The following is a 26,822-nucleotide window of genomic DNA, read 5'->3' on the forward strand; positions in this document are numbered from 1 at the left end:
GCACATGTGTAATGGTGTCCCTCACACTCACAAAGTCCGGGGAATTGGCCCTGGACTGTGTTGGGGCACCTTTGCTAGTGCAAGGGTGCCCTCACACTTAGTAACTTTGCACATAGCCTTCAGTAAATGAAGGTTAGACATACAGGTGACTTATAAGTTACTTAAGTACAGTGAAAATGGCTGTGAAATAATGTGTGCACTATTTCACGTAGGCTGCAGTGGCAGTCCTGCGAAAGGCTTTGTCTAAGCTCATTATGGATGGCAAAAGAAATGCTGCAGCCCATAAGGATCTCCTGGAACCCCAATGCCCTTGGTACCTTGGTACCATATACTAGGGGCTTATAAGAGGGGTCCAGTGTGCTAATTGAAATTGGTAAATTGAGTCACTAGCTTATAGTGACAAATTTAAAAGCAGAGAGAGCATAAGCACTGAGGTTCTGATAGCAGAGCCTCAGTGACACAGTTAAGCACTATTCACAACACACACATTAGGCCATAAACTATGAGCACTGGGGTCCTGACCAGCAGGATCCCAGTGGGACAGGCAAAAAAATACTGACATACAGGTAAAAATGGGGGTAACATGCCAAGAAAGATGGTACTTTCCTACAGTAAGTGTCCACATCCTCATTGGGTTTTGTATTCTCTTAAAAAATGTATACCTGGAAACTTCTAGTCTAGAGGGTACATCAAACCTGTTCACAAGCTTCTTAACAGTTTCTTGAAATTCATTGAGCTCCTCACCTTCTATTAATTCCTCTTCTGGAAGATCTTTAACTATAGACATTCCTTCAGAACCTATGGACCGAAGTAGAAAGAATGTCTTGCGTTCCGGTCTAAACCTCGATGCCCCAATGGCCCCTAAATACATTTCAAAGGCGTTGAACCACTGCCTCCAGGGAATTGGTGGCTCACATGGCGTGTCCAAAAATGGTGGTGGTGGGTTCACTGACTGCATAGCAAAAGTAAATAACAGAAAGGCTTAAAACACAAAACAAAACAGCTCCTTTGTTGAACTAAAGAAAATTACAGAATTTCACATAAATCCAAAGTTTGTGTCTCACAACATGCATTAAGGTGTGCACATCACTACATGTTATATTCTGAAGAAATGTACCACTAATTGTTTGGTGTAGACGTAAAGGTATGTACATCACTCTGTGTAGTATCCATAAGAGATGCACCACAGGTCTTTTGGTGTGGACATGATGGTGTGCACATCCCTGTGTGTCTCCAAACATGGGCAATATAGTCTCAAGACTTTTCTCTCAGGTACTTTGTGTGTGGACGTGATGGTGTGCACATGGATGTGATGGTATGCAAATCACTGTGTGCCTCCAAAAATGGATAAAGTAGTCTTAGGACCTTTCACTCACATACTTTATGAAAGAAGGTGTAGTAGTTTTCGCTTGTAAAGCTACCCCAGAGAATTTTCCTGACTTATTTGAAAAAAAAGTTAAAATATTCCTATATTTAATTTGACCCCTGGCTCCGGCATCAAATTTAGCCCTGTGAATGAGGAATTCTTTATTTACTTATGAAATGAGATGTTACAAATTGTGTCCATGTTGATTAATTGCTATCTTGCAGCTGTTAGCTATCTTGCAGTTGCCTCACCGTCTAATCTTTTCATTGATGCCTGGCCTTTTAAAATGGCCACCACAATTACCGCAGTACCTGCACATAGATGATGCCTGACCTCCTAAAATGGCCGCCCCAGTTGCCACCACCCATGCGCGTTCAACAGTCTTCTTTTCTCGTCAGTGGCTGGAAAGTATAATGGCCACCACTGCTGCGCACAATCAACCAGCATCCTCTAAATCTGCCTCCAGTTGCCAGCCGACCTGCGCTGTTCCTCCCAAACGCACACAGACACCAGACCTGACAAGCATCTGTAACTCCAGACCCAGAACCTCATATCCTGAGACCTCCTGCTGCTCCGATAACCTCTGCTGACACTGGATGTTCAGCAGCCTCAGGCGTTATCAGGTATGCATAGGTCCAATCTTGTGAGGTGCTTTCTTTGGTAACTCATCCACAGAAAAATTTAGTATTGACTTCACTGAGCTGGAAAGTAGCATTGGTATTTTATTGCAATTTGTGAAGTCAGAAACCACCCCAGGCTGCTGGCAACACAGACAGCATTTGCCTTAGCTCTCAAACTGCCAAACTGTCAAACATGAACATTCTATAGTATGTTAGCTCCACACTAGCCATCTACAAATGGTGTCACAAGGAGGTATGGAGGCAAGAATACTACATACCGCTTTGGATTTATTGTGTACGTCTTTCAAACCCAGCCCAGCCCAGCCCAGCCCATACAAAGTGTGCGCTCCGGGAGTCTGGAGATGCAAAGGTGCTGGAAGGGATGCGACTAAACAGCTCCTTCCAGAATGAGCTGTGCACCGCCTCACTGTCAAACATTCCCTTCAGAAAAAAAGTTAAAATGATATCTCCCCTTGGCCTTCCCGATAACTTTTCAGTATCTATTTTTAACAATTGGCAAAAATCATGTTCTGAGCTAATGACACAATTTTGACCACTATTGACTGTCTCTTTCCTACTCTCAGACACTTTCCCTCTGACTCTCTTCCAGCAACCCCAAGCCATAGCCCATATGCTCAGCTCACTCTACCTCTTATCATCCTCTCCAGGCAATTCACCAATTTATTCCTCTCTCCTCTCACTACTATACCCCCAACCCACCTACCAACATCATACCCCTTCCCAGAAGCATTTCATCGCTCTCTCCTTTGCTTCCCAACCCACCCCTCCACCATTCTATCTCCGCAAATCACTCCTGCAAGGCTACCCCCCTCCTATTCCCAGACTTCTCCTCTCCAAATATCTACAGATTCCCGTGCTCTCACTGCCACCATCCACAATCAACCCCATACAACCCTGTATGATCTAGCTAACCTTACACCTACTCTGCGCCGACACCCCAAAAGCACTCATCCATTAATCGATACTTAATAACCGGCCCCCTCCCCCGTCTTCTATTCCATTCCACCTATGTGCCATTCTTGCCATCACCCCATGCCCTTCTCATCTCTCCTTCCCATTCCCCTCTAGAACTCTGAGCTCATTGGTCATTGACACCGTTGTTTGTTTTCTTTGCGCCATCAGGTTTGGACATGTGCTTTGGTTCGACACCGTTGCGGTGCTCTTTTTGGTTCACATGGTACCATCCCTCCATCAGTATTGTTATTTGATCACAACCCCCTTCTTTGCTTTGCAGGCCGAATTAAAAAAATTCTGCTTGAACGGGCTCCATATCAACTCAGTCTGTCAGTGCCTACTCCCGTCTCTGTCGCATCTTTCCACCATGCCTCATCAGTGATAGAACAGACTTCTTTTTGGCGTTTTCCTTGCTATTACACAAAATATCCTCAGACCGGCCTCCATCAGGTCTGCAATCTGGGTTTGTCACCGGAACACAAGGCTCCCTGTGATGTGTTCCTTACACTCCAAAAAGACTCTTCATGGTCATCATGCTAGTCAACTCGAGATGTCATGTAGGAGCAGAGAAGATACACCAGAACTTTTCAGTCCAGGGGAAGTCGAGTGGGAACAACACCCACAACTGTTGACTGTGTATGAAGAGGTTGTCTCCTTAGTGGAAAGCTCTGGCTCTGACATCGAGATTCAGGACCTCCCAATCTGCTAGCAGCCTGTGAGTACGGCATGCCCTCCACCTCAACACCATATACATTCAGAGCAGCCTTCAGCCTAGAGGCACACAGCCACTATGGAACATCAGAGACAGGCTTTTGGACCGTCACTGTCTTCGGGCCATGGTTGGCACTGAGCAACTCTTAGATGCTTCGCCTAAGTCCGGCTTGGCACTGAAGTCTTTGAGACTGAGCCCTTCGGCGCCAGCCACCCCAACACCAGCACTGAGCCAACCCTCTGCATCCTCCGCCTCGGCACAGAGTGGAACCTTGGCTTTGAACCAGAAGGCAACCTTGGAGACAAAGGCTTCTTCATCCACCTCCAAGTCCAACACCGGAACAGTCTAACCTATTCTCCATAAGATAAAAGAGCAGCTCGACTCAACAGAAACTGCAGTTTATCCACCCACACATGGGCTGCATCCTTTCTCACCCTTCAGGCACTGCTTCTCCATCCTCAAAACATCAGCTGTCCTTCGAGAAGGCCTTGGACATTCCGGTTCATACAAAACTGCCAAAAAGGCGGAAAACGCTACCTACCCTTTACCCCTTGCACCAACATCACCATAACCTATCCCTCCCCCTCAACCTTTACCCTCCTCACGTCCTTCTCCAGGGGATCCTCATGACATCACACCTCAGGGGTCTCCTAATTCTTACACAGGTGGGCATGATGGGGGTCAGGACACATTTGGTACTCCTCCACAGGGTGACCCATGGGACTCCCATGATACAGACCCACCAGGGGACACAGACTCAGACCTGTATCCTGCCCACCCCTTCCCTCCTGATGATTCTATATCCTTTCTAGAACTCACCAGTAGAGCTGTCTCCTTACAGAAGGTGGAGCTTCACAGGTAGCACTTAGAGAAGGACTTCCTATGTGAGACTCTTTCTTCCACGCACCGTTCCATCCAATATCTCCCCATGCTCAAGGGCATGCTGCGTCAAACCCCTGACATCTTTAAAGACCCTGTCTGGACTAAGCTCACAACTCCTAGGTTGAAAAAAAAATATATAGGGCCTCCCAATCTGAACCTACATATATTTATGGTCACTTTCCACACCTGCCTGCAAGTGAGCGAACTCCCAGGCTGCAGGAGATGCCCCGCCACCAGATAAAGAAAGTAAATGCATAGATGCGGCAGGAAAATGGGTGGCTGCGCAATTAGTCAAACACTGGCGCATTGCGAATTCCATGATCTTCTTGCAAGATACCACTGTGCCCACTAGAACAAACTGGAGGACCCCCTTCAATACATCCCTGAAGAGCATAGAGAACATGGTCATTATATAGTCTCTGAAGGCAAGCTCATTTGCAGTACATCTATTCGCTGCGCCCTAGACTCAGCTGACACCACTGCTAGAGTGGTAAAAAGATACTAGCGTTCTGCTACGCAGACACACATATCTCTGGCTTTAACCCGGAAGTTCAGCTGATCCTGCTAAACATGCCTTTTGATGGGGAACACTTTTTTGACCCACAAGTAGACAAACCTTTGGAAAAAAATAAAAAATGATACAGAGTTGGCAAAAGCGATGGGGGCACTGCAAACACCAGCTCACTGTAGCTCCTTTTGCCGCATCCCTTATCGAGTAGGTTCAAACCCCATCTCCTCTAAAGCCTCCACTTCTTACCAGTGCACTCAGGGTGAGCAGTCCTCTCCCAGGGATTACTTTAGAGGGTCCAACAGAGGCAATAATTCCAGAGGAAGAGTTGAGGGTAGCTCCCCAAAAAGAGCTACACCTTCCACAAAACCCAGACTTGCCTACTCCTCCACCCTCAACCACACAACACCTTTCGGGCGACGCCTATAGGTTTTCTTTCCCACATAGCAAACCATCACCTCAGACCAGTGGGTGTTGGATATTATTCAGCTCACTTCGTGCCTCCCACCATTCCACCTTCCAAGCACAAAGTACTAGTGGAACATCTAACACTACCCAGAGGTGATCAAAGACCTCCTCCTCACAGAGGATATAGAACCCTTCCCCAGCCATCAGCATGGTACAGAAATGTACTCACTGTACTTCCTGATACCCAAAATAGATGGGTCCCTCCGGTCCATTCTGGACCTCAGGCCCCTAGTGGAATACATCTTATCAGAGCATTTTAACATAGTAACCCTTCAGGATGTCATCCCGTTTCTCCAGCAAGGTTACTTTATGGCTGCGCTCAACCTAAAGGATGCCTATTTCCACATCCCAATACATCCGGCTCATCGCTGATAATCTCACATTTGTGGTCTTAGAAAGGCACTACCAGTTCAAGGTGCCCGCTTTTGGGTTCATGTGAGAAAGTAGCCTCATTCTAGCCTTGTTACCCCCACTTTTGGCCTGTTTGTGAGTGTATGCCAGGGTGTTTTCACTGTCTCACTGGGATCCTGCCAGCCAGGGCCCAGTGCTCATAGTGAAAACCCTATGTTTTCAGTATGTTTGTTATGTGTCACTGGGACCCTGCTAGCCAGGACCCCAGTGCGCATAAGTTTGTGACCTATATGTATGTGTTCCCTGTGTGGTGCCTAACTGTCTCACTGAGGCTCTGCTAATCAGAACCTCAGTGGTTATGCTCTCTCTGTACAAATTGTCACTAACAGGCTAGTGACCAATTTCACCAATTTACATTGGCATACTGGAACACCCTTATAATTCCCTAGTATATGGTACTGAGGTACCCAGGGTATTGGGGTTCCAGGAGATCCCTATGGGCTGCAGCATTTCTTTTGCCACCCATAGGGAGCTCTGACAATTCTTACACAGGCCTGCCACTGCAGCCTGAGTGAAATAACGTCCACGTTATTTCACAGCCATTTTACACTGCACTTAAGTAACTTATAAGTCACCTATATGTCTAACCTTTACCTGGTAAAGGTTGGGTGCTAAGTTACTTAGTGTGTGGGCACCCTGGCACTAGCCAAGGTGCCCCCACATTGTTCAGGGCCAATTCCCCGGACTTTGTGAGTGCGGGGACACCATTACACTTGTGCACTACATATAGGTCACTACCTATGTGTAGCTTCACAATGGTAACTCCGAATATGGCCATGTAACATGTCTAAGATCATGGAATTGCCCCCTCTATGCCATCCTGGCATTGTTGGCACAATCCCATGATCCCACGGGTCTCTAGCACAGACCCTGGTACTGCCAAACTGCCTTTCCTGGGGTTTCACTGCAGCTGCTGCTGCTGCCAACCCCTCAGACAGGCTTCTGCCCTCCTGGGGTCCAGCCAGGCTTGGCCCAGGATGGCAGAACAAAGGACTTCCTCAGAGAGAGGGTGTTACACCCTCTCCCTTTGGAAAAAGGTGTCAGGGCTGGGGAGGAGTAGCCTCCCCCAGCCTCTGGAAATGCTTTCATGGGCACAGATGGTGCCCATTTCTGCATAAGCCAGTCTACACCGGTTCAGGGACCCCTCAGCCCTGCTCTGGCGCGAAACTGGACAAAGGAAAGGGGAGTGACCACTCCCCTGACCTGCACCTCCCCTGGGAGGTGCCCAGAGCTCCTCCAGTGTGCTCCAGACCTCTGCCATCTTGGAAACAGAGGTGCTGCTGGCACACTGGACTGCTCTGAGTGGCCAGGGCCAGCAGGTGACGTCAGAGACTCCTTCTGATAGGCTCCTTCAGGTGTTGCTAGCCTGTCTTCTCTCCTAAGTAGCCAAACCCTCTTTTCTGGCTATTTAGGGTCTCTGCTTTGGGGATTTCCTTAGATAACGAATGCAAGAGCTCATCCGAGTTCCTCTGCATCTCTCTCCTCACCTTCTGCCAAGGAATCGACTGCTGACCGCGCTGGAAGCCTCCAAAACTGCAACAAAGTAGCGAAGACGACTACTGCAACTCTGTAACGCTGATCCTGCCGCCTTCTCGACTGTTTTCCTGGTGGTGCATGCTGTGGGGGTAGTCTGCCTCCTCTCTGCACTAGAAGCTCCGAAGAAATCTCCCATGGGTCGACGGAATCGTCCACCTGCAACCGCAGGCACCAAAGAACTGCATCACTGGTACCCTGGGTCTCCTCTCAGCACGACGAGCGAGGTCCGTTGAATCCAGCAACTCTGTCCAAGTGACTCTTACAGTCCAGTGACTCTTCAGTCCAAGTTTGGTGGAGGTAAGTCCTTGCCTCCCCACGCCAGACTGCATTGCTGGGAACCGCGTCTTTTGCAGCTACTCCGGCCTCTGTGCACTTCCGGCGGAAATCCTTTGTGCACAGCCAAGCCTGGGTCCACGGCACTCTAACCTGCATTGCACGACCTCCTAAGTTGTCCTCCGGCGGCGTGGGACTCCTTTGTGCAACTTCGGGTGAGCACTGTTTCACTCCTCTTCGTAGTGCCTGTTCCGGCACTTCTGCGGGTGCTGCCTGCTTCTGAGAGGGCTCCTTGTCTTGCTGGGCGCCCCCTCTGTCCCCTGACGCAATTGGCGACATCCTGGTCCCTCCTGGGCCACAGCAGCATCCAAAAACCCTAACCGCACGACTTGCAGCTAGCAAGGCTTGTTTGCGGTCTTTCTTCAGGAAAACACTTCTGCACGACTCTCCACGGCGTGAGGGATCCATCCTCCAAAGGGGAAGTTTCCAGCCCTTGTCGTTCCTGCAGAATCCTCAGCATCTACTGTCCAGTAGCAGCTTCTTTGCACCCACAGCTGGCATTTCCTGGGCATCTGCCCATCTCCGACTTGCTTGTGACTTTTGGACTTGGTCCCCTTGTTCCACAGGTACCCTCGACTGGAAATCCATTGTTGTTGCATTGCTGGTTTGTGTCTTTCCTGCAGAATTCCCCTATCACGACTTCTGTGCTCTTTGGGGAACTTTAGTGCACTTTGCACTCACTTTTCACGGTCTTGGGGTGGGCTATTTTTCTAACCCTCACTGTTTTCTTACAGTCCCAGCGACCCTCTACAAGGTCACATAGGTTTGGGGTCCATTCGTGGTTCGCATTCCACTTTTGGAGTATATGGTTTGTGTTGCCCCTATCCCTATGTGTCCCCATTGCATCCTATTGTAACTATACATTGTTTGCACTGTTTTCTAATACTATACTGCATATTTTTGGTATTGTGTACATATATCTTGTGTATATTTGCTATTCTCATACTGAGGGTACTCACTGAGATACTTTTGGCATATTGTCATAAAAATAAAGTACCTTTATTTTTAGTATATCTGTGTATTGTGTTTTCTTATGATATTGTGCATATGACACTAGTGGTACTGTATGAGCTTCACACGTCTCCTAGTTCAGCCTGAGCTGCTCTGCTAAGCTACCATTATCTATCAGCCTAAGCTGCTAGACACCCTATACACTAATAAGGGATACCTGGGCCTGGTGCAAGGTGTAAGTACCCCTTGGTACTCACTACAAGCCAGTCCAGCCTCCTACATTTCACTACTGCACCTTTGGTTTACCAAGTGCCTTGCGGTGGTAGCTGCACACCTGTAGAAAGGGCGTCCATGTTTTCCCATATTTGGATGATTGGCTTATCAGAGCTGCCACCTGTTAGCACTGCCACAAACACACACGTCACAATAGATCTGCTTAGGGTTTACCATCAACCCCACCAAATCCCACCTCCCACCCCTACATATTTAGCCTTACCTAGGGGCTATTCTCAACAATGAGTTACGTTTAGCCTCTCCAAATTTTGCCAGGAACTAGTCCTTTCAGACACCGATTCCCTTGTTCCATACAGATCAGCAACTCACAGTCAGGACACTAATTCACCCCTTAAGCATGATGGCCACCTGCATTGCTATAGTACCTCTTGCAAGGCTTTACATGCATCCATTGCAGAAATGTTTGGTGCAACAGTGGTCTCGGGCAGAAGGTAATTGGGACAATCTAGTGTTGATCAGCCTCCTCACTCATCACTTTCTACAGTGGTGGAACACCAATAACGTGTTGCGAGGGCACCAATCCTCAACCCTGTTCCGCAGACCATTGATGCTGTGAACACCTCCATCATGGAGGGGGGCGCACACTTACAGGATCTGACTGTAAAGGGTCAATGGGTGACCAAATACCAGGCCTCCACATCAACTACCTGGAGCTTCTAGCTGTTCACCTAGCGCTGAAGGCCTTCCTACTTTACCTAATAGGCAAAGTTGTCTTTGTCCAGACTGACAATATGACAGTCATGTACTATCTTCAAAAACAGGGAGGGACATGCTCTCTACAGCTGTCTGTTATCCCAGACCATGTGGCATTGGGTTATCTGCCACAAAATTAATTTGTTAGCGGAGTACCTTCCTGGATTGTAAACGACTTTGCCGACTTACTCAGCAGGATGCAGCAACAAGTCCACCATTTGGAACTCCACCTGCAAGTCCTCCCCTGTCACTTTCCAGATGTGGGTTACCTCAGATAGATCTGCTCACAACATCAGAAAACTCCAAATGATCAAACTTCGCCTTCAGGTTCCCATACTCACAATCCAGCTGCAATGCACTATGGATGAACTGTTCAGGAATATTTGCCTATACTTTTCCTTCTTTCCTAATTCTTCCATTTGTGGCTCGAAGGCTTCAGCAAACTCCCCTAACGCTCATCCTGGTAGCTCCCACATGGGCTCACCAGCCATAGTTCTCAATTCTGTTTTAACACTCCCTGGTTCCGCATGGTAGGCTCCCCAATAGGCCAGACGTTCTCACCCAGAATCATGGAAAAATCAGGCACCCAGATCCCAGGCCCCTCAAGCTTGCGATCTGTCTCCTGAAGTCAATGAATTTTGATACCTTAATCTTTCTAAGTGCATGAGCATTCTCAAGAAAGTCCGTAGATCTACCACTCGTGCCTGCTAAGCGGCCAAATAAGAGATTTTTCTGCTACTGTTACTCAAAAGCTACAGTGCAAAAACACCGTTTGTTACTTGTTTCACTTGCACGTTTCTGTGCTACCTTTGCCTTCATATGGTTACATCTAGCCGGAGTGCTGCAGATCTTAATAGACAACACATCTCTTTCTTCAGGATACCTGTCATTAAAGACTTCATTGAAGGTGTCAAGAGTCATTCCTCGCCGAGTCCCATCCGGCACCCTCATGGAATCTCAACATTGTACTCACACGACTCATGGGCCCACCATTTGAGCCCCTTCACACTTTCTACCTTCAGTTCCTCTCTTGGAAGGTGACATTTTTAGTTGCTGTTACCTCAGTGAGCTTCAAGTATTAACCCTGAAAGAACCCTTTTTCCAAATACAAAGGGATAGGGTTTTCCTCCGCACAGACCCTAAATTCCTATCTAAAGTAGTGTCTCAGTTCCATCTTAAAAAGTCAGTTGACCTGCCTGATTCAGTTGTGAAATGGGCTTTCCATACTTTGGATGTAAAATATGCCCTCATTGTATTACATTGATAGGACTAGGTCTTTGAGAAAGACACAAACAATTTTTTATTGCTTTCTCTGAACCCCATAAGGGAAGGCTATATCCAAGCCAGGCATTGCCAGATGGATAGTTGAATGCATTCAGACATGTTATTCTAATGCCAAAAGTATTCTACCCACTCCTCCTAGAGCGTAGTCTACTCAAATTAAAGGAGCCTTTATGGAATTCCTGGGGAGCATCCCAATAGCTGATATGTGCAACACTTTCACAAAACACTACTATGTGGATGTTCTAGCCCACCAACAAGCTAATGTTGGTCAGCCAGTTCTTCATACACTTTTCCAATCAACTGCAAAACCAGCAGGCTAGCCACCACTTTTGGGGAGTACTGCTTTACAGTCTGTGCACAGCGTGTGTATCTAGAGCCACACATGCCTTGAATGGAAAATGCTACTTACCCTGTAAGCTTTTTTGGTGGCATACAGTGCTTTAGATTCACATGTACCCCCTCCTCCCCAGATGCTTGTGCCTGTTGCTGTATGTTTTACTATCTCTTTTCCTCTTATGCATGGACACCTCTTTATCACTTCATTTCACATTCCATCCTCACTGGGCGGGCAGTAAAACAGTCCAACAACGGCATGGATGGCCATGCGCATTATCACCAAGAGGAGGAGTCACTCTACCTGGTGACTCAAAAGACTTCTTCAAAGAAAAACAATTTGCACACATCCAGGCCCTACACTGCATGGCAGGAGTATACACAGCATGTGATTCTACATGCCACAAACAGATGCTTACAGGGTAAGTAGCATTTTCCTTATCATCCCTGGGACAAACTTAGGGGATTTAAGAGCTCCATGTGCCTCTTTGGCCACTTTTGCACCATTGTTTTTACGCTAATGTGGCTCAACGAGGCCAAAATCACCACGCCAAATTTACAAAGTGGCGCAATGCATGCATTGCGCCACTTTTAAACCTTTGCCCTACACTGTGCCTGTGCCAAGCATAATGTATCCAAAGGGGGTGTTACCCGGTTAGGGGGGCGAAAAAATGGCACAGAGAAATCTAACAGATTTCTTTGCTTCATTTTTTTGGCACTTTTAACGCCTGCTCAGAGCAGGCATTAAAAGGAAGCACACCATTGTTTACAATGGGCCTCAATGGGCTTTGCAGGATTAGCGTAAACATTTTTTACGCTAATCCTGCAAAGCTCTGAACTCTGAATCAAAAGTTTTGATGCTTGTTCCCTAACTACCGCCATGGTGTGTCATATCTTAGATACGGCGCTCACATCGTGGCATTTTGGGGGTGCTAAGAGGCGCAAGAAAAGTGGAACTGCACTGGGTGCAGCACTACTTTTCTTAAATTTGGTCCTAACACTTTTATTGAAGAATGCAGGGAGTTCTTCACATCCAAAATTGATTAGCTCCAACAGCATCATCTTCCTTGATGACTTCATTCTTTACTGGGGTACCTAGGACAACACAAAAATAGACACTTTCTACTACTTTGTCAGCGACAATGAACTCCGACATGAACTGCCAAACATCCACACATGCAAGGGCTTCACTCTGGACCTGATCACATTCCTACCTCCCAATCAATGACTCCATCCCAGTAGACTGGTAAGAATACCTTCACATCCCCATTACAGTGATTTTCGGTACACCAAAACCGCCAACCAACTAAATAAGGAAAATATCTGCTTCAGGGAAACAAATAACATCAAAATCGAAGCCTTGGGTAACATGGTCCTCCCAAACCTAGACTTAGTAGTTCTCCAACTCAACATCGAGGACACAAGCACGTTTCTACGTTTTTATGGCTGAAGCCTAGATGAACTGAAAGTTCTTAAAATAAGATATAATTGTTGTCCTGTTGATTTTAACTCTGTATGAATATTATTCAGTGTTGTTCTGTGTAATTTTATTCATTGTTTTTTTTATTGGACTACTTGTATTTAAGCTGTTTTTGTTATGATGACTAACACAGGAAAAAGCATGAGACAATGAAGATTTAATAATTCCTGTATGGAAGCCTTGATTGAGGAATTTACACCTCTCAAGAGCAATTGCAGCAGACCCAAACCAGCTCTGCCTTGGCTTCTACAAAGAAAAGAAGCATCTCAGAAACCTTGAGAAATAATGGAGGAAGTACCCCCCAACTGAGTCTGACTAAGCTGCAATCTACGAGAAATAATTACAGAGACCACTTCTTCAGAGTCAAGAATCAAGTCATCACATATCCGATCTCTCCTGCTAAGAACAGACCTAAACATCTATTTGAAGTAATCCACCAGGCCAACGACCCTTCTCCCAACACCTCACCAAAGTCCTCTATGGCCTGATGCAACAACTTTGTGGAGTTATTCGAATTATGGTCAAAGACATAAACATCTCCTGCCAGTCACCTTTGATAATAACGCCGATCAAAATCTGTCTTGCACGGCAGGCCATGGTCCTCTTTCTCTCCAATTTCAGAATCAAAACTACTGTTGACCATAAGCGAGGCGAAACCCTCGAATCATCTTTGCAACTCCATTCCTGGTTCCATCAGTAAGTCCTCACCAATCATCTACTCCCCTTTTGGCCCACCTTGTTTAACTTCTCCCCCAAACAGGGTACATTCACCAACTGTCTAAAAGTTGGTCAAATCTCTTCTCCCCTTAAACAAACAAAAAAAACAAACAAAAAAAAAAAAAACTATTAGATCCCAACGGCTTTAACAATATCCATTCAGTCTCCACTTTTCCTTTCTTAGGTAAACGGTGATTGAAAGCTGTGTAGCCTCTAAATTGCCTGCTCACATCCTTGCAAACAACCTCCTTTACACTTTCCAGTCTGGCTTCCTCCAGGGCCAGAGCATGAACTCTGTAGTTCAGCAGATTATGGACGACAAGCTCTGCACCCCTGACAATGGAAGTTATTTCCTTCTTGTTCTCCTCAACCTATCTGCCACATTTGACACAGTCAGCCACCAGTTTCCGAGAAACACCATAAAGCATTGAATGGAAACTGGGTTACCTCCGTTCTAATAAATCACTCTAAAGTAGTGAAAACCAGGAACTCCGTTTCAAAGCCAATTAACCTGTGGAAAGGGATTCCCCAAGCCTATATCCTCTCTCCAACCCTATTCAGTCTCTATCTCAAACCTCTCTGTGTAATCCTTAGTACCACTGGAATCCTTTTCCACCTGTGCACCGACAGTATCCAAATCTACCTGATGGTTACATCCCCACACAAGATTACCCTCCTGGCTAGCACCTTGAAGAAAAGACAATCATAAATGTCAAATCATCACTCAAACCAAACCCTGCAAAAAACAGAATTCCTTCTTTTATCTCCAAAAAAGCTAATCTTTCTGTTCAAGACTGGATGTAACTTCTGCCTTGGAGGGCCATTGTTCAAAATGCCTTCACTTGGTTTCACCCTTGACAGCCAACTCAACTGCTGGAGTAATATTGCAGCTAATGACAATAGGGCCTAGTTCCAACTAAGGCTGCTCTGAAGAATCAAGCAGCTCATCCCAGAACAGGACCAAAAATCATTTGTGGAGGAGATAGTTCTTTCCAGGCGTGACTTTAGGATTGCACCCTACCCTTGTCAGACTTCCCTAAAGTTTACTTACACCCAATCAGACAATGAGAGAGATTGTACATGCTGCAGCCCGATTTGTGACCAGTCACAAGAAATTTGACTACATCACATCTATCCTGCTAACCCTCCAATAGTTAAATTGGTGGGAGGCAAATTTAAAAATACCTGCACCACACACAAAGCACTGCACTTATCTTTGGCCACGTACCAAATTGATACGTTGAAAATAAATTTTACTAAAGCACTTCTATCCTGCTAACCCTCCAATAGTTAAATTGGTGAGAGCCCAATATAAAACCACCCGTACCACACACAAATTACTGTACTATCTTTGTCCATGTACTAAATTGATGAGCTGAAAATATCAGAAGCAAAACCGGGATTATGAAATGCTCAATCCCTCCTCCGGGAGCCTGCCACCGCTCAACTATAGCGGTTCATGAACCAGCCATTTTCTGTAAGCACCACAGGAACTTGGAACCTCCTCACTCCATATGACCACATGCCAAGCTACATTAAAAAAGATCTTAAATCTCTTCTCTTTGAAAGACACTGAAAGGTAAATTCCTTCTACCCCCACTCACTATCTGATGGTTGCTTGAATTTTTCCAAAGTATCTCAAATATTCTCTTGCACTGATTGTCTGGGAACTTTACTCATGTACAGTTATACCTCCTGCTTATGCTTGATTACCTTCTTTTATTTCCTCCTTGGTTGCATCTCTAACGTATTCCTGCTATGATTGTTTGGTACCGTTCTATTGTAAAGTACTGTAATGCCCCAGGTCATGTCGGCACTATGTAAAATCACTAAAATAAATATGTTTATTCTGAGTGAGGGCTACATGAATGCATACCACAACATGCCTTGCGAAAGCTATAGGCTGTAGTGTTGGCTTGAGCACAACACGTGTTGGCATTCTATGAACCGACTATAAATAGAAATTGTAATCTACCCGCTCTGTACCGACTGTGAATGATTTATTTTACTAGCATTTAATGTGTGTGAGAACTCCCAGTTTTCAGGCTCTTTGGTCTACAGTGTATTTCCCCAGGTGGAGTTGTTGCTCATAGTTGGGGCTACCTTTTATCAACTTCATAAAAGCTGCTTTAAAAGATGTTTTTCCAGAAGAACTATGTCTTGCCTCTTGTTTCCAACAATATTCCCCCTTGGACTCAGTGCCATCTGCTGCCTTTGCACCGTAACCCCTGTTGCCTAATATTGACACTCTTTTTAGATTTTTGTTTTAAATCTCTTTATTGAAATTTGCAGAGTAAACAAGGAAAACATCAGTCACAGATGACAATCAGCACTATGACACCAAAGTTGTGACAGCAATATGCATTCTAAAACGTGATTACTAGCCAAATGCTATTCATAGGAGTAAAGAGAGCTTAAGTCTTTGATTCCAATAGGATTAATGCATAGATTCAAATGGCCACATTAAGTAGAGGATAGCGGGAAGGGGAAAAACAGGGGCAACTAATGATAACACATAACAAAAAAACAAGTGAATCAGGGCTAAGGTGTGGACTTATGTTAGTGGTAAAAGTTGATTATGTAGTGTTGCGCAATCTGGGCGGGCCGTGTGTCAAGTGGAGTTCGCTCATTGTATTCATAGCATACACCCTGGTGGGTGATCAAAGGAATAACTGCAGCACTCTTAGTTTCAGCAGGTTAAAGCTGGTAAATTCAATGCAGGAGCAACAGTGTAACAAAGGGCAGCATGTCGCTTGAAGTTTGGCTTCTGTTTGGGACAATTTATGGGAAAGCTGTTCCATTGGCACCACTTGCCACAGGTGGGAGAACTGTTGTGCCATGGAGGGTGGGGTTTTTTGTTTCCAAGCTTAAGCTATTAGCTTCCTAGCGGCCTGCAGCATTTAGCTAATGAGTGTCCATTCAGTGTTTGTCATGGCTTTGAGGAGTAGGGGCTGCGTTGCGAGTATAGTTGTAAGGTATTTTGCTTAAAGGGGATACCCCACTGTAACTTTTATGTGGCTGAGGACCTCTTTCCAAAAGGTGTGGGATTGGAGTGGGGAGAGTCCGGAAAAGATATAGGACCAGTGGAAGAGTGTTCATTTTAATCATGTTTACCTGTCCCAACCATGAAATGTGAAGGAAGGTAGCAGGTCATGTTAGAGTGAGGAGCAGGTTGTCCGCAAATAAGTTGATCTTGTGTACTTGCCCTCCAAAGAGGATGCCCTCTATCTCCTCTGTGCGGCAGGCAGTAATGTCCAACAACTCCATCACTAGGGCAAATAAGAGAGGCAACAGGGGGCAGCCCTTTCTGTTGCCCCTGTTGATCAATATGGCATCTGTGTGGTGCCAGTCGACCGAGATGGTGGCTACAGGAGCTAAATATGAAGCCATGATTTTGGGGATCATGTTGAGACCTATCCCTATTTTGTTCAAGACTGAGTTGAGGAAGTCCCAATTCATGCTATCAAATGCCTTCTCTGCATCCAGCAATATAAGGCATGCTGTGATCTCATGGCGGTGTGCCTTTTCCACATGGTGTGCCACTGTTGTAGGACTGCTACCATGGGGGTAAGTATGCTTGGTTTTGGGCTTCAGCACCACCACATATGGGTAACTGAGTTAGTCTCACACCAAATGGAAGCTGTTGGCCTGACCTCGACTAGCTAGCAGTACCTCACCCAGACCTTGAAAGTAAAGCTGATTTGTGGCAGCCTAAAATCATGACATTCAGACTTCTCAGGGAAGATGTGGTGGAATGGATCTTACCCCTTTCTTTCATTTGCATGCGAAGTCAGACAGAGTAATGCAGGGTAAGTTTCAATACATTTATTGAAGAAACTGCATTTTATGATAAGAGGTATGAGCTGCAATTATTAGAAAGATGAAACCTAGTACAGTGATGATTGTGACCATTAGAGTAAAACACATAAACAGTCCCAGCATCCTGACATATTCACGAGTCTAAGAATTCCTACCTACACTTCTAGCATCTAACATGAGAGCATAGCAGTGTTAGCAATTCTGCCCATACTAGTCTATAAAATATCCCCTGACCCCACACCTGGAAAGAAAGGGTCTGCCTTTGGACTGCTGTCAGTCCTCCCGTTTGGCTGGAGAGGCAAGGCCAAGATCAGCAAAGCTGCAACTAAGTGGCACATAGCGTAAGATGGCTGGCTGGGGTGCCCCCTCTGCTCTTCTTCGGCCTGTATGGTGTTTATACAACAAAACGTGTTGTGTTTCTGAGAACAGGCCTGACATGATAATAAGTCTATGGAGAGAAGGTTGACTCTGTAACTCTTGAACTGGCAGTACCAAGTAAACTCTCATGTGCAATGAGAGCCTTGGGAAGAATGCAGAATGAAATGTTGTGCCAAGGAACTGACAACAATGCTTTCGCAGAAAGGCAGCTGATTAGAATGTAAAAACAACCCTGCTAAAAGCAAACTACTAAAATATAATAAAATGAATAAACAAGGAAAAACATGTATATAGGTAGAAGGGCACAGGCCACAGGCCTGAAGCTGAAAGGAGCTAAAATAAAGGTGCACCATCTATGTGCCAAAAGGGAACCCAGAGCACTACCTTGGCCACATTGTCTGCTCCCTGCCTATTACGAATAAACCCCACTTGGTCGGGATCTAGTAAGTAGCGGTCGAGCCTAATGGCCAAGATCTTAGTATAGATTTTTGCGTCAGTGTTTAACAGAGCAATGAATTCACTCATCTTATGCATATTGTTTTATGTCTTTATTATTTGCTGGCCCTGAAAGATCATATTGCAAAAGAAAATTCAGATTTAAATATATTGCTTGGTTCCTCCACTGTAGGGATCAGAACAAATACAAGGAGGCAACAGATCTTCTGAACGATGCCCTTGAAATTCGCGAACAGACGTTGGGCATAGACCATCCTGCGGTAAGTGTCTGTTTCTTCTGTTATTCATCCAGGAAGTATAAGAAACTATCCCAAATCAGGGCAATTACAAGGGCCCTGTAAAGTTCATTCCACATCCCTATAGCCAGAACAACTACAATATTTTGTTAACAATCTCCACTCTCGCCCCAAAACACACATACTCTCTGCAGACAGCACAACTATTACACTATGCTGTTGACTGGGTTGCTGGCAGTATATCTACACTATTGCATTGATAATCACCACAGACAGCACAACTGATTAGTTCTGATAGTGTCTCCTGACCCCCCGGACTTGACCATACCAGAGGTAAGATAGCTCCACCATTCTTGCAAGTGTACACTCAGATCAATTGCAAATTACAAGTTAGCACTGATACAAGGAGCCCAACCACGGCATTCAGTTAATATTAACTTACAGCCAACATAGGTAGACAATGCAGTCAGCATCACCATATGCAGAGTAACTAACCCATTCTATCAATATCCACTAGCAGACATCGCAACAGCATGTTCTATTAAATAACCATAGCCATCTCTAGAGGTTTATGTTCAACAACAGACAGCACAAATTCTGTATCTAGTTAACATTATATAACCATCCCATGTAGTTAGAACACAGTTATCATTGTATTCAAAATAGCCAGCAGCACATCAGCACTTTTTTTTTTTTTTTTTTACAGTAAACAGACCTAAATTGTGTTGTCAATAGTTCACACTGTCTGCACAGCTACATCATTCAATTAACATCCCTCATGCAGTAGAACACTTCTATCAGCAGCTTTCGTACCCAGCGCAAATACCTCAAAAGATCAACATTCCACACTGCCTAAACAAATATATTATTCTACCAAGATCCTCCATATCCAAATCAACTGCTCTTTTATATTAACATCCTCCATTACTGCCCCTTTCTATGCAATTCTAACAAAGTAAATCCTATGCATTATTACTACACCATGAGATTAACTACCACATAGAGCAGGACAGCTGTACTAATCATTCTATCAACGTTCACCCATTTAGCACTAATACACCAGTGTTTTAACAGACCACACAGTCAACACATGGGCATAATTCAGTCACCAATCCACATAGCCTCAACATAGCCTCAACAAATAAGCATTATATTAAATTAAAAGTCAACATACCTACAATATTGTATCTTCAGTCACATCATTAGATCTACATTGTCTACAGCTGACATAACTCCATCATTCCTTCAAAATTCACCTCAGGTGACATACCTGCACAATTCTATCAACATCTTCCACAACCACGGTGGAAGCACTATGTAAGCTAAAATATTAGAAGGCACAGCCACATAAGATAGCATGTTGGCTATCCTTCTTGAATGGCACAACTTGCTTGTTCTGAAATTTATAAACTTTACTATAGTATCAGCATATCTGATGATCTATTTTTCAGAAACAAATCTTCATTAGCAGCACTTATTTCCTGTGGGCACTAAAGTCAATGGTCTTAAAGAAAAAGACAAGGAGGTGGCATTGAGATGCTTCAAATCCAGAGCATTACACTGTTATCAAGGCTGTGAAGTAGGTAAAAGACTTACGATCACAAGAATAACTAGCTTCCAGAAGCTGGCCAAGAATCTTACCCTAATGGTGCAAGTATCGTTCAAAGCATGTACTTCAAACCATAGAAAAGTATATTTCTTGCAAAATAACACATAACAAAGCAAAGAAAATGTAAAACATTGAAAAGATATTAGTCTTAGCACTTAGGATTAGGGCTACTGTGTAGTTTTGTGGACTGGGCTGAGTTTGAAACTAATTATAGTGTTAGGGTTTATTTTAGGATTAGGTTGAAGTAAAGTGTTTGTGATTCAGTTGTAATAATTGCTATTGCTTTACAAAAAGCCTTTTTTTCTTTTATCGTGTGTTCGCATGTACAAAAGCAAGAATTACAAAATACAACATTTTTCAGACATCAGCATACCCGTAGGAGTGGTCCAAGCATTGAGCCATTTGTGGGTTACTTATTGTTAAATCTGCAGCATTAGTTGATTCGGTTAAATACCATTTCAAAATGAAAACCTCTCTTTTACATTCTTGTGGCGTTGGTTATTGAACATACTGTAAGCACCACATGCTGCCATGCGGGACAGTACTACAGTCATCACAATGGCCTATTTTCTGAGGTACACTTCAGAATGCAGAAGACTACTTCCCAAATGTCAAACTAGATTTAACATACTCCATAATACGTTACAATCTTCTCACCTAACATCTACCTGTTAGCACATTTTAACTTGTCCGATGTCCACAGTTTCAGTGAAGGGACCAACACCTTTCACCAAGAGGTAGCTATCTATCTCTTAGCCAGCACATTTTCCCTGTGCTATCAATTTATGCTTTTTCTTTTTTTAGGTTTTTAATTCAAGATACAGAATGCACAGGGTATAATGTAAGAAATCCAAGATGCATGGTTGTTGAAACTGGCCCTTTCTGCAGGGTTATCCCCAACGTTCTCCTCCTATTTTTCTGACCCTCTTTTTGTTGGCTTTTGGACTCTGGGAACCTTACCACTGCTAATCAGTGCTAAAGTGCATGTGTTCTCTCCCCTAAAGCTTGGTATAATTGGCTTACACCTCTTGGACATATTTAGTTTACCTGTACGTCCCTTGGAAAGTGGTATACCATATACCCAGGACCTGTAAATTAAATGCTGCTAATGCGCCTGCAGTGCCGATTGCGCCACCCACAGAAGCAACCTTTCAAACTTGTCTCAGGCCTGCCACTGCAGGGCCTGCTGGCACAGTTTACTGCCACGTCAACTTTGCATGTCAAACTACTTACCAAGGCCTAAACTCCCTTTTTAGTAGACCTAAGTCACCCCTAAAGTAGGCCATAGATAGCCCTATGGGCAGTGTGTACTGTATGTAAAAAGTGGGACCTATATTTTTATGTGTTACATGTCCTAGTAGTGACAGGTAGCCTATTTTGTTTTTCACTACTGTGAGTGCTGCTCCTCTCAGAGGCTTGCATTTTGAATTCCCTTATATATGCTTAAGTGGTAATTTCTGATCTGTAAGGAGTAGCTTGGTCATGTTTAATATGTTTGGAATGGTAGTAAGAAATCCTGCTTACTAGTGGAGATGAATTTTACACTACTATTTTATAAATACCACTTTTAGAAAGTGGGCATTTCTCTCTCTTTATAATTCTAGTGCTCTGCAGTCTGATCTGAATCCACATCTGGGGCATAGTGACAGCTCCACTTTGTGCATACTCTCCAGACAGCCATTAGTCAGGAAGGATTAGGTGTGACAGGGTTGCATCTGCATTTATCTACATACTGATGGTGTTTCTAGGCTGGGAGAGGCAAAGTGTGTGCACACTTTACACTTGTATAGGCTGTATCCTGCCATCACACAAAGGGCTTGTTTACCCCCTACTGATGTCTGGAGTCAGAGTAGGTAAACTTCTGGAACTGGTCGGACCTTGCTGGAAAAGTTGTCCAGTTTCTAGAAGCAGGGCACCAGGGCATAAGTACAGGGGCTCTGACCCCATGATTTTGAAAGCACTTTGGAACTGAGACTGAACCTCTGCCGGAAGGACTGCTGGACTGCACTAAGAACTCATCTGGACTGCTCTTCTGCTGCTGACCTGTTACCTGCCTCTGCTGGGTGCCATAAAGGACTCACAGGATTGCTTTTCTGCATGTTGTCCTGATACCGGCTGCACCCTGACTTGGACTTCACTGGCATTGCTGGACTGCCAGGAGGAACCGCCACTTCTTGTGTTGGTGAACAGGCCTGCTGCTCCTCTAGTCCCACCATCTGCATGTTCTCCCGGGGATTGGTGGCCTGACCTGTGCCTTTTTATATAAAGCTGGGTAAGTGTGCTTCCTTCACCTCCCTTCTGTCTGCAAGTAGCTCATGTGGAGCTCTGTTTTATGTGTTTTCTTTTTGCTAGCCTGTGGAGAGTGCTTTGCCTGCATCCCTAGGCAAGCGCCTTGCCTTTGGGCTTTTCACCACCACAGGCCCCTTAAAAAATCCGTGGTGACTGCTGCTGAGGCGTGTGGCCCTCACAAGGAGCCTCCCTTGTTACGTGTCTTCCCTGCTCCACCGAATGAGCTGGCCTGCTGCTCCTCTAGTGCCCCATCTGCGTGTTCTCCCACGGATTGGTGGCCTGCCCTGTGCCTTTTTATTTAAACCTGGGTGAGCGTGCCTCCTTCACCTCCCTCCTGACTGCAAGTAGATTGTGTGGGGCTCTATTTCTGGTGTTTTGTTTTTTGCTAGCGCATGGAGAGTGCTTTGCCGGCATCCCTAGGCAAGCGCCTTCTCCTTGGGCTGCTCACCACCTCGAGCCTGGCCTCCTAAAACATCCTGGGTGACTGTACCTGAGGGACGCGGCCCTTACAAGAAGCCTCCCTAGTTATGTGGTTTCCCTGCTCCACCGCATTGCCAGAACAGCAGGCGAGCCGAAGGATGCACTCTGCAGTCTTGAAATTGCTTCTCCTTTTCAAACAGAGGCCTGCCATGAGCTCTGCCCATGAGGGTACCTAGCCTGCATCAGTCCGTGAAAGGTGCGAGTCACGCGTTTCTCTGGCTAGCCCTAAGCACCAGCAGCTTCACCGTCACGGCCCACGCAGAGCACAATCCGACTACTGGGGTTGGTTGCACCCCTGGGATTGGACCTCCCCTTGGAGTGTCGCAGCGGTCTTGTAGGCCCTGGACACGCTGCCACCTCGGCCTGGTGCAGGAAACCACATTGCCAGCACATTTGTGGCCCACTGCCTTCCTTTGCTTCAGACGCGGAAGGACCCAGCAAGGTTTCTCTACAGTCTGAATGGGCATCCCGCTATTCCCGCTGTACCTCAGGGGGCAATTGTTGGTTTATGGCTTTGCCAGGTACCCTGTAGGAGGGCCCCCAAGAGGGATAAAGGATCAGTGTCTAGAAAGACCTGTAAAGTACCATCTTTCTCCTGATGGGCATGTCAGGTGTTTTTCTCTCTACTCAGTTGGTCATTCCTAGACGTATCCCACTCAGAAATAACCGTGCAATACCTAATTGGAGTGCAGGTAGTGATATATGGTAACCATTGTGAATCCTTCATAACCTGTTTTGCATGACTTGCACTGAGTTAGTGGTATGTGTCGTTTTTACCCTACATTGGTTAGGAAAGTGAGTATTATCATGGTTACTGGATAATATGCACAATATTTAGGAAACCTGATGATTCATATGTTTTCTGTCCTGATCTCACTAGTGTGTCTTATACCCTGACTTTGTATTGTATGAAATCTGGATTCTCGTATAACCAAGCTAATGAGTGCTAATTCAGGGTCTGCGCAGTATGCACAGTGGGGATAATTGTTGTTGGTGTGGTCCATATTTTGCACAGTACTTATGGTCTATGTTGCTTTGTGGTGATTTATATATCTAATTGCTATATACTAATGTCTCCTATGACCAAGGTACTTACTGATTGGGTGTTGCTGTTAGGTGTTGCCTTATGATGATACTGAGTCTTACTACGGTGATTGCATAGTGTATATGATCTATGATGGCTTTGGTTCAATGAGATATCTTACAATATAAAAATCTTATTTTTATATAACCCTGTGTGGAGCCTCGTTTGTGGTGTATTTATTGTGTCACTGATAGGAGTGTGTTGTGCAGATGCTTTACACATGACCTCTGGAGATGAGACTGCTCTGCACCAAGCTACCAGGGAGTGAGCACAGGTTATCTTTTTTGTGTAACTAACTTGCCCTGACTAGGGTGGTGGGTTCTGCCTAGCTCAGGTACATACCATAGCCAAGCCATGTGTGAGCTTGAAGACAACTGACTCTTTTAATTGACGTGACCACATCATCAGAATGTGCGTTGTATGAGGGGAGATACCTGATTGGGCCCCAGCAGGAAGCAAACAAGGTGTCCAAACCAGTGGTTAGAGGAGTCTCTAGTAAGATTGCACTCTCCACTTTGTGGCATGTTAGGTAAGATAAAATTATGCGTTTCTTTTTTGGGTTTCCCTGCCCTCTGCTGTTCCAGGTAATCATATTGATATTATGCATCACCAGGTGTGTAGTTTATTAAATGTAGCTGCATAAGCATCAGTATTGCCATGATACCTACCCTGGCTTGGTGTGCAGTGTGTAACAAGTCAAGTGTTAGTATATCCTATGCTTAACAACATCCCTTCCTCTCCCCTCTCACATGGACATCCCCAACGTCAGTGTACATACCCCTAAACAAGGCTAAGCATCTAGTAATGATACAAAACTTTGCAAACAAGCTGAGGGGTAGGGCAGACCATATAACCAGCCTTTTGCATGCAGTTTCAAGACTAGAGTTGAATTGATTGGTAGTTACGGTGGGTGGAGGGCGGTGGAGGTAGTAGGAGTCAAAGTGGCAGAGAGTTTGTGTTCATACAGGGTATCCAGATGGGACGCACTGGATAGTGAATGTAGGTCCCCTAGCCGGGGTGGTATCACTGCTGCAGGTCATGAAGTGCTCAGTTGGCATCTGAACTGAAGCCTACAAGAGGTGGCTGTATGCTATTTCTTCCCTGTGATGGACTTCTCAAGCTTTACGACCTCTTATGAATTTTAGCAAGTGTTAATGCAGTCATCATAATGTATTCAAAGATGTGCCGGATAAATCATTGCATATTTTATGTCCTGTGCACACAGTTGTTTCTTCACTGGTGTGTAGGCTTTCCTGCCTTTGGTACCACCATAGTAAAGTCCAGGTAAATCAAGATCGCAGAGCCCTGGAACTGAAGGGCACCCTTTCCCTATCAAGTCTCAGAGCTGTGTTCCTGTCATAGTAGTGTTGCTCGAATGTGGATTTACCTTAAAGAAATGAAAGACAAGAGGCGTTTGGCAAAACAGGATCAGTTGGTTTAATTAAACGGAGCAGCCGGAAGAGCGCAGTAGAGTCAGGGTCTGATGACTGTCTCTCAAAGTTACAAAGTTCTGAGCACCCTTATATACAATTCTTGAAGGATTATAAAACAATTCTATACATTCTTTACAGAAAGGAATCCAGGCCTGGTCATGGAGTCGTGAATCTGACCATCTGATAAAGTGCTCAGGTGGGTCTCGACCTTGCGTGGAAAAACTCCAGGCCAGTAGGAAACCTGTCCAGATATGCATCATGAGGAGCGTGTGATAACTGCGTGCTGTGCATTTTTTGTGTGCTGATTGGCTGAGTGTTCCTGATTTCATGTGGCATCTACGTTTTATGGTGTTTTGGGAATGTGTGCCCCTCCGCCCAAACGTGTTTTATTGAAGACCATTCTTGTGGTGTCACTGCCTATCTGAGGGATTGATCTGGGTTTTTCTTGTTTGAGGGTTTGTCGACGGGCTACATGTCACCCCGCCTGTCATCTGTCAATCAATTGCTTCAGGCCTAAGTTTCAGGGCTTGCCTAACCATGTATTTCTGACTTGATATTGATGAGGAGGGTCCATCGGGTGGATTTGACAATAGCAATGCGAGTTCATTGTTATGTGCACACATGTCATGGCGTGCGTTTACATAATTTTTTATCTCTATCAACATTCCCCCCCGCTAGTTGAATTTTCAACTACTTTATCCACCCCATACCTCATGACAGTCACATTATTTGAGGTTTGACCTGTTTCTGTTTTGTCCAGTATTATTTCCCTTGTTACTTGCATTCCACCTAATTTGAGGACTGCGTTTTTGCAGCAGAAGACCCCCACTTGTGGGAAACTACTCAAAAACAGCATGCGAATGAAGATCAGTAGCAATGACATGCACTGTCTGGTCACCCACCGGGAGAGCCAGGAAAACCAATCAAATAACCAGTTTTACTCTTCATGTCAGCTTGTAGACAATGTAGTGCTTGGATGGCAGAAGTTAGTATCCCATTGTTCAGGTCGTTACCGGGGATAAATGTACAACAGGGCACACCAATCTTGGTGCATACCCTACCCTCCATTGAGGTCATCAAGTTGAACACATACCAGTGTTGCATCACCATGAGGCAGATGGCTCTTAGTTTTTCCCTGATAGCGTTAAGGCCGAGCTCAGTATCATTGATCATTTTCAACATTTCCCATCTAGTTATCTGCAAACAGCGGGCGTTTTCTTTTGTCTGTAGGTTGAAGAAGGGTATGGACCCTGCTGCATTTACTTGAGCATCAGTGAATAGTCTTAATTCTTCCGGAATGTCATTGTACTAAGCCCAGGCAAAATAATCAGCAGTTCTTTTTTCTCGAGCCTGATGCAACAGAGTTTGTCTTCTTCTGTAGCAGATGTTGGAACAACTTGGACATGTCTTTTCCAGGGATGACCAGGGTCGGGGTGTGTATGGTCACCAGGGAGCTGAGGCCCCGCCATGGCGGT

General features: G+C 45.2%; 1 protein-coding gene across 5 annotated transcripts in view; it reads left to right on the top strand.

Moving 5' to 3' along the window:
- KLC3 (kinesin light chain 3) overlaps positions 1 to 26,822 on the top strand; it is an 819,248-nt gene that overhangs the window by 333,246 nt on the left and 459,180 nt on the right. For all 5 annotated transcript variants that reach the window (XM_069207761.1, XM_069207764.1, XM_069207763.1 and 2 more), the window contains exon 6: positions 18,389 to 18,476. In XM_069207761.1, the coding sequence (XP_069063862.1) occupies positions 18,389 to 18,476 (88 nt within the window). The remainder of the gene's footprint in view (positions 1 to 18,388; positions 18,477 to 26,822) is intronic.

This window comes from Pleurodeles waltl, chromosome 9, assembly GCF_031143425.1.
Source record: "Pleurodeles waltl isolate 20211129_DDA chromosome 9, aPleWal1.hap1.20221129, whole genome shotgun sequence".
In the NCBI taxonomy this organism is placed as follows: Eukaryota; Metazoa; Chordata; class Amphibia; order Caudata; family Salamandridae; genus Pleurodeles; species Pleurodeles waltl.